This window comes from Neomonachus schauinslandi, chromosome 12 (genome assembly GCF_002201575.2).
Source record: "Neomonachus schauinslandi chromosome 12, ASM220157v2, whole genome shotgun sequence".
In the NCBI taxonomy this organism is placed as follows: domain Eukaryota; kingdom Metazoa; phylum Chordata; class Mammalia; order Carnivora; family Phocidae; genus Neomonachus; species Neomonachus schauinslandi.
The window spans coordinates 100,114,532-100,123,534 of NC_058414.1; the positions used below are offsets into that span (position 1 = coordinate 100,114,532).

The 9,003-nt window shown below is 43.7% G+C and overlaps 1 protein-coding gene across 3 annotated transcripts in view; it reads right to left on the reverse strand.

Annotated features, from left to right (window-relative positions):
- Window positions 1-9,003, reverse strand: part of PRKAG2 (protein kinase AMP-activated non-catalytic subunit gamma 2) — a 255,974-nt gene that overhangs the window by 20,074 nt on the left and 226,897 nt on the right. For all 3 annotated transcript variants that reach the window (XM_044920129.1, XM_044920130.1, XM_044920131.1), the window contains 2 exons: window positions 5,463-5,544; window positions 4,314-4,372 (listed from right to left, as the gene is read on the reverse strand). In XM_044920129.1, the coding sequence (XP_044776064.1) occupies window positions 4,314-4,372; window positions 5,463-5,544 (141 nt within the window). The remainder of the gene's footprint in view (window positions 1-4,313; window positions 4,373-5,462; window positions 5,545-9,003) is intronic.

A 9,003-nucleotide genomic window follows, 5' to 3' on the forward strand; every position in this document is an offset into this window, starting at 1 on the left:
AACTTCCCAAATTAGGTGAAGAGCGAACCTAGAAGATCATGGAAACGTAGCATACCTGGAGCAGGATACACACAAGGAAAACCAGACGCAGGCGTGTGGCCGCTAGCGCTGAAACCGAAGGAAAGAGACAGTCTTGAACCAGAAGCGGACTATCCAGAGGACAGAAAGATAAACCTTTTTATTGACTTCTGATCCTAAGCAGTGGGAGGCCAAAGGACAATGAGATGACATCTTCAAAGTGTTAAAAACAACTGTTAACTCAGTTTCCACAAAACAGCAAAAGTGTTCTCCAGGCACGAGGATGACATCAGGACATTGTCAGATGAACAAGAACCAAGATGGTTGGTCACAAGAGAACTGGACGGCGTGGCCCAGACGGGAGCTCCTCGGACCGCGGGCACCGGGGAGGGGGTGGGGTGGGGGGGGCGGTGCACACACCGCAGGCAGCGGCGAGAGACGGCACCTCAGCATAAAAACTATGAATGCTTTTTCTTTCTACTCTTCATTTTGTTTAAAACAAAAATAAGGGCAGATTAAATGGAACTACATTTTATGTAAAAAGCTCAGGATTAACTCCAAATAGATTGTGTGAAGTGAAAGCGGACTCTGAAATTCATACCGCAACCAGAACGGTACAGCGCGGAGAGGTGTGGGAAATACCAGTGGAGCTCTGCCAGCCACGACGGAGGGGTCAGGGCTACACTAGTCTCCGGCTGCAGACAATTAGAAAATGGGGGGAAACGTGCAACAGCAGTTCTCAGACATTGGGCAATCAGCAGGGCAGGACTGCCACGCCCGGGAGAAGGCACGCAAACAAACTGAGCCCACGATCACCACATCTCTCTCTCGAGACTGTGACCCAGTTGGGGCACGACACTCCTGCTGAGTTAGAGAGACAGAAATCAAAGTCTGAACAGATGGAGCCAAGTGGAATTTGTGGGCAGAAAACCAGACAGGAGGAGCTGTCCAGAACAAGAAGAGAAGGCGGCGCTGAGATCTCCTTGCGTTTTTGACTGAATCCTAAGCAGGTGTGCCCGGGGTGAAAGGACAGGAGGCCAGGCCAAGACTCAGAATGGAAGACATTGCGTCTTGACCAGGCAGAACGGAAAGTCCTCGCTAAACCACCAAGGAATTCCACGGAGATCCCAGAAGTAACAGAACTGAACCAAAGATTAACACTCTAACAAAGCTTAAAAACTGGCCCCCCAATATAAGCATTTGAAAAGATGCTCATCATCATTAGCCATCGGGGAAATGCAAATCAGACCCACAATGGAATAGCACCTCACACCTGTCAGAACAGCTAGTATCAAAAAGACAAGAAATAGTGTTGGCGAAGATGTGGAGCAAAGGGGACCCTCGTGCACTGTTGTGAGAATGAAAGTTGGTGCAGCTGCTGTGGAAAACAGTATGGACTTTCCTCAAAGAATTAAAAACAGGGGCGCCTGGGTGGCTCAGTTGGTTAAGCGTCTTCCTTTGGCTCAGGTCATGATCTCAGGGTCCTAGGCTGCAGCATGATTTACAATAGCCAAGATAAGGAAGCAACCCAAGTGTCCACTGATAGATGAATGAACAAATGCACACACATACACACACACAGGAATATCAGTCATAAAAAATGGAATCTTGCCATTTAAATGTGGCAATGTGAATGGACCTAGAGGAAATTATGCTAAGTGAAGTAAGTCAAACAGAGAAAGACAAATACTAAAGGATTTCACCTAATGTAGAATCTAAAAAACAAACAAGTAACAGAAATATACTCATAGATACAGAGAACAAACTGATGGTCGCCAGAGGAGAATGGGGTGAAGGGACAAGAGAAACAGGTGAAGACCAAGAGGTACAGACTTCTAGTTATAAAATAAGTAAGTCATAGGGGTGTCTGGGTGGCTCAGTCATTAAGCGTCTGCCTTCAGCTCAGGTCATGATCCCAGGGTCCTGGGATCGAGTCCCGCATGGGGGGATGGAGTCCCACATTGGGCTCCCTGCTCAGCAGGAAGCCCGCTTCTCCCTTTCCCACTCCCCGCTTGTGTTCCTGCTCTCGCTGTCTCCCTCTCTGTCAAATAAATAAAATCTTTAAAAATAAAATAAATAAGTCACGGGGATATAAATAAAACTGTAATTAACTTTGTATGGTGACAGATGGTAACTAGACCTATTATGCTAATCAGTTTGTAATGTATAAAAATATTGAATCACTATGTTGTATGCGTGAAACTAATATAATATTGTATGTCAATTATAACTTAATAAAAAAAGAATTTGGACTGTATATTTAGACAACTGATTTTAGAGAAATTTTGATTTAATTAGCTACTGCTGAGATTTTTATTTTATTATTTTAAGACTTATTTATTTTAGAGAGAGCGTGTTTGCAAGGGTGGGGAGGCAGAGGGAGAGAGGGTCTCAAGCAGACTCCCCACTGAGCGCAGAGCCCCACGTGCGCTGAATCCCACAACCCTGAGATCATGAGCTGAAACCAAGAGTCAGACACTTAACTGAGCCACCCAGGTGCCCCTTGCTGAGATTTTTAATAGGGGTTTAGCTGCATTTTATCAAAATATATCCAGTTATTGGGGCGCCTGGGTGGCTTAGTTGTTAAGCGTCTGCCTTTGGCTCAGGTCATGGTCCCAGGGTCCTGCGATCGAGCCCCGCATTGGGCTCCCTGCTCCACGGGAAGCCTGCTTCTCCCTCTCCCACTCCCCCTGCTTGTGTTCCCTCTCTCGCTGTGTCTGTCAAATAAATAAATAAATAAAAATCTTAAAAAAATATATCCAGTTAATAATCATATTTGTGTTGATTTTGCTAGTTCAAAAGCAGACATACGATCATTATAAAGAAAACCAATACTCACCTGCATTGGTAGTATTTAAGAAATCAGATACCTCATGTAAAATAAATATGGGATACATACAAAGTCTTTGGTAAAACTTAATTCTAAGAGTATCTTTTTTTTTTTTAAGATTTTATTTATTTATTTGACAGAGAGAGAGCACAAGTAGGTAGAGAGGCAGGCAGAGGGAGAGGGAGAAGCAGGGAGCCCGAAGTGGGACTCGATCCCAGGACCCTAGGATCACGACCCGAGCCGAAGGCAGCCGCTTAACCAACTGAGCCACCCAGGTGCCCCTAAGAGTATCTTTTTTAAAAATAGATTTTATTTATTTATTTGAGAGACAGTGAGAGAGCGCACCAGCAGGGGGGAGGGGGAGAGGGAGAGGGAGAAGCAGACTCCTCACTGAGCAGGGAGCTCGATATGGGACTTGATCCCAGGGTTCTAGGATCATGACCTGAGCCCATGGCAGAGGCTTAACCGACTGAGCCACCCAGGTGCCCCCTAAGAGTATCTCTTATGTTTTTACTTTCTCATTTTATACAGGAATTTAATTATTGGGCAATATTAACCATTACATGTAAAAAGAATAGTAATTAGATTGTCTTTTACTTTTCAGATACCCAAAATAGTAATAAAGAAAAAAAATTATACAGTTCAGTCCTTGCCCACCCTTGCAAAAAACAAAAAACAAAAACAACCCCCCCCCACAAAGCAAGCAACCCCCCAACGAACAAAAACCAAAACCAAAAACCAAACAAGCTGGTAGAATCACAAAAATCATAGTGTTAGATAAAAGGCTTTACGTGGTTCTCAAACTATGCTTTTTTTTTTTTTTTTAAAGATTTTATTTATTTGACACAGAGACACAGCGAGAGAGGGAACATAAGCAGGGGGAGTGGGAAAGGGAGAAGGAGGCTTCCCGCTGAGCAGGGAGCCCGATGCGGGGCTCGATCCCAGGACCCTGGGATCATGACCTGAGCCGAAGGCAGACGCTTAACGACTGAGCCACCCAGGCGCCCCTCAAACTATGCTCTTATAAAACAGTTGGACCAGGGACCAGGGACCAGGGACCAGGGACCAGGGACCAGGGAGTTCTCCCACTAAAGTAAGCCAGCAGCAGTCTTTTTGTAACTGGCAGAAAAATATCAAAACTGAACTTTTCCAATTTTAAGGTTTACTTCTTTAAAACCACAGAGTACATATGGTTCTCGTGAAAAAAATTAGGGGGTAACTGCATGAGGTTGCACTCCCATGGACACAGGCCTGGGAAGATAAGCTCTGTGGCACCGGACCATTCATGGGTCCACGCAGTCACAACACCGCAACACGCCCATAATGTCATAAAGATCATAAATTTAGTGACTGTATATACACTGACGTGCCCTGCCCGTTATATACATACTTGTAAAAATCAACTACCAGCACCACCACCCCTCTACACATATGCATGACCGACATAAGGATTTCTGGCACTTACCATGGGTGACTTATAGTATCTATGTAGTATATTTATGAAATCTGTAATTGTTAGCATTCCTGGAACAAAGAATTATATGTTAAATATAAAACTATGAAAAATTTCACAAGATAAGCAAACCTGGAATATTTTCTAGAAAAGCTTCTAAAACATACTTTAAAGGTATCAAGCACAGTTTAATGTATTATATTATTTAGGACTATTAGTCTGTGAATTATCTACAACAAACTAAGATAAATTTAGCTGAAATTAAACCTGACAATAAGTACAATGGAATCAACCACAGTATTTGGCAATTCAGTGATAGAAAACTTACTGATTAACATAAAACCTCACAGAAGACTTGCAGCTACATGTAAATAATTTAATATACTTGACAATAAGGTAAGGTATTCCAAAAGCTTTACACACAGGACACTTCCGGGGGCATTTGGATTGTTTCCTGAGAAGCATTCTACAAACGATAGTTCTTTAAGTATTGATTTAGCCCCTAGTTATTAAGTGCCTACTATGGGCCAGATTCCAGGGCTACAGAGATAAAGAAGATATGAAACTACTTTGAGGAAACGGTCACCTAAAGCAGGAGGCAGACAAACTGGTAGTTTTAAATCAGCGTAATGCATACTAGGAGAGCCAACATCCGCCGCCTACTGTGATTTGTACAATGAGAGATTCTGGAGTTCAGATACTGAGTTACAGGATGTTTCCGATAGGACAGCAATGACTTAGCGCAGGCATCGGTCACGTCTACATGGCTTCATTTGCCTGGTCCACAGAGCAGGGGCTGCCCGCATACACGCGAGCAAAGGCGGCCCACGGTCAGGGGTCAGCACAGCGTCCCCTGCGCACCCTGTTCCCTGGCCTCACAGCAACTGGCAAAGGCAGAGAAGCTCCTTCAGGGAGCCAGAAAGGTACTGAATCAAAAGAAACTGGATAACTAAATAAATATGAAAAAGAAACTCCATGGCAGCACCTCAGTGTTTTGAATTTGCTAGCGGCCCCACCTGACCCAGACGTAAAAGCCAGAAGTCCTTTAGCCTGGCAGTATGTTTTCGAGGCTGAGTTCCAAACCAGCACCTATTAGGATACCTTGGGCTTTCTGCTTTTAGGTTCCCATTTCAGATTTCTTTCCAGACCCACGCTGCTTACCTACAAAGCTTTGTTTCTTACTCTCCCACAGAGGCGCGGCTCGAACACCATTGGCTACTAAGGCAAAGAAAGCCTTTTTCACCTAAAGACAAACAGGAGAAACAAAAACATACTTTAAAGTCCATACATCAGGGGAAAAATACCTTCAACCAAAATATCCAACCAGATCTTACCAGTTATTTTCAATGTTAAGTTTTATAAGTTTGAGAGGCTAAAAGAGCTGAATTTATTAACATCGGCAAAAATACTTTTGTATTATAAAGACTGGAGATTTTTTGAAACTGAAACAATGCAATTCACTTCAAAAATTTTTCATTGTATCTAAAGACTTTGTACACAGAGACTTTATACAGTTAAAACCGTATAAAAGAATTAAACTTCAGTTTAATTTCTCCTGTATGTGGTTGTTAGTTCATTTCAAAACGCTGAAGTTATACCAAATGACCTGAAATGAAAATCTGTTTCTCATATGTTCAGTAACAAAACAAACAAGCATCCTTTCTCACTTCCTGGAGGCTGAGAAGAGGTATGAGAGATGTAATAGCCTTGCACTTTGGTATCGTCTAGAGACAAATGTTCAGCGTGTGCCGGAGCCTGTTCAGGGTGTGCTCACATATGGCGTCTCTGTGAGCCCCGGCAACACAGCCCGTCTGGGGCACCACACCAGGTTGCTATGGCACCGGAGGGGGTGGTGTGTGAAAAGCCAAAAGCTCAGTGCTGAAGATGACCCTCTAAATGCCCAGAACAAACAAACACAGGTAAAATGGTTCCCTTTATTAAGAACTGAAGAAATGAAGATTAAAGCAATTCTAAAGTATCACTTAGAGCTGCTCAATAGGCCAATATTGTTTGGTTACAGCAGCTAATGCAAATCATTAGAAAAATATTGGAGCCACAGCGCGTACCAAGAATCACGAAAACATTCATACAGTTTGTGCGCTAGCTTTTTCTCTGTTGAATTATGTAGTCATCCTAAATTTTAGGAGTAGGAATCAAAGATGTTCAATGTGGCATTATTTCTAATATTGAAATTGGAAAAATATCTGCCCCCAACAAAAGAAAATGCATTAAGTACTAGATTACCAGTGGGAAAGAAGTATCAAATACTAAAATTAGGAAGACCATGTTGAAGTAAAAGAAAGAAGGTTTATGGCAGTGAAAAACATCGGCTATACAATTATACATTACAATTATATAAAATATGTGTTTAAATGAAAAAGGTCCAAGAGAAGTGAGCAAAAAGTTAAATGGTATTAAGGAGCTGGGACAGTGATAGTGTGTTTCTTTGAAAAAATTTCAATGTGATATTTTCTTTTTAACTAAGAAAGAAGGTTCTCTCTCCCACTGTATTCCAAACCCCTGCTAACTTAATAATGAAAAGAAATGAGAGAATTACAGGAACCCAGACCTTCCTATCAGACTAGGATTAATCATTCAGCACCTGTTTATGCCTTTATTACAACACATTTTGCCTTTGTTTGGCAGGAGTTATGTAGGTGCTCAGTTCAGGGATGACGGGTGGGTGAGGAAATCTCGTTAATTATTTTCTATACTTGTCCCAGCCCGGTCCAGCACTGTGTCCTGATGATGTACAAGATCATCGGGGACTCCACCTGTCCGCTGAATGAATGGCACAGGACTGGGAAGAGGCATAGGGCCATTCAGGTGACATGAGAGAGAAACAGCAACTTGGTGGCATCCATAAACCGGTCAAATATTTTTTGAACCACAGCATGTATCAAGAACCACGAAAACACTCATGCTGCTCTTGTAACTAAATGGCACCCAGGGATGGGCCAATTTGTAAGGTGTGCTATTTCTACCTGGATGATGCTCTGGGAACCCTTGACTGTGGTCCCAGAAAATATTATAAAAGAACATGGGGGAGGGGCGCCTGGGTGGCTCAGTTGGTTAAGCGACTGCCTTCAGCTCAGGTCATGATCCTGGAGTCCTGGGATCGAGTCCCGCATCGGGCTCCCTGCTCAGCAGGGGGCCTGCTTCTCCCTCTGCCCTCTTCCCTCTCGTGCTGTCTCTCATTCTCTCTCTCTCTCAAATAAAGAAATAAAAAATCTTTATAAAAAAAAAAAGAACATGGGGGAGAAGTCACAGAGAAACAGATTTTTTTTTTTAATTTTTTTTTTTTTTTTTTATTTGCAAGAGAGAGAATAAGAGACAGAGAGCATGAGAGGGGGGAGGGTCAGAGGGAGAAGCAGACTCCCTGCTGAGCAGGGAGCCTGATGTGGGACTCGATCCCGGGACTCCAGGATCATGACCCGAGCCGAAGGCAGTCGCTTAACCAACTGAGCCACCCAGGCGCCCCGAGAAACAGATTTTAAAACACATTAAATATGAACTCAGCTTGTTTTTCTAAACCGGCTGGAGTAGCAAGGGAGTGGGGGGTATCCTGTAACCACAAATTACTTGTTTTCCCCCAAAAAAGAGATTTAAAATAATTTAGCAAGATCATCCATGACACCCTAAGTGAGCACAGCTGTTGAAAACCCATCCCAGAAGGTTGCAAGTCTGCCCAAGATGAAGTAACTACAGAAGCCGTACAAAACATACAGATCACTGTTTGAGAGCCCGGCGTGTACCATGCAAGCAAGATTCGAGAAGCTACAATTCCCCAGGGAAGAGCAGCACGTGATTCGAACGCGATACTCATTTTGGAATTTTTTGTGGGCATTTTCCAAATCATCTTCAAATAGGTGAATCTCAACAGAAAATTGGAATCTATCAAAAAGAATCAAATACACCCCAGGTGGGTTAAACAGAAACAAAACCACACCTAAGCACACATCACTGACAAGATGCTAAGAATCAAAGGCCAGGAGAAAATCAAGCTAGAGAAAAAAGACACGAAGACACTTTCAAAGAAGCAGCAATCCCACTGACAGCCTAGCAGGGGTCCGTCAGTACATACTCTCAAATATACTGACTGTTCTTCAGAAACACACAAAAGTGGTGCTTCTCTGGGGATCATTTCCCTGACCAACCTTCACCCGAAAAGCTCTTAAACAGCCCTAACTGCTATGAAGTGAGTATTCGAGCCTAACAGCCAGTGTAGACAAACCACCAATGGAAGGATGCACAGCGCTGATTCTCAATGCGGCAGGTCCACCCCGGGGGACACACGGGCCGCGCCACGGACGCCAGACGCTGACATGGCGTGCGGCGTCCGTGAATTCTGATGCAGCCGGTCAGCGGCAGGGTAGAGGGTGAGAAAACCCCCCCACTGAGGCAGCAGTCCAATGGCCAAGAGAACGCTAAGAATTTAATGTGAGAAGAGCCATCACCGCTGCAAGAGAAGGTAAAACAACCAAACGCTGAGGAGAATACTTGGAAGTAAAATACCTCCCGCTTCTTTTCTGTTTTTAAAGATTTTATTTATTTATTTGAGAGAGAGAATGAGAGACAGCACAAGAGGGAAAAGGGTCAGAGGGAGAAGCAGACTCCCTGCCGAGCAGGGCGCCCGAATCGGGACTCGATCCCGAGACTCCAGGATCATGACCTGAGCCGAAGGCAGTCGCTTAACCGACTG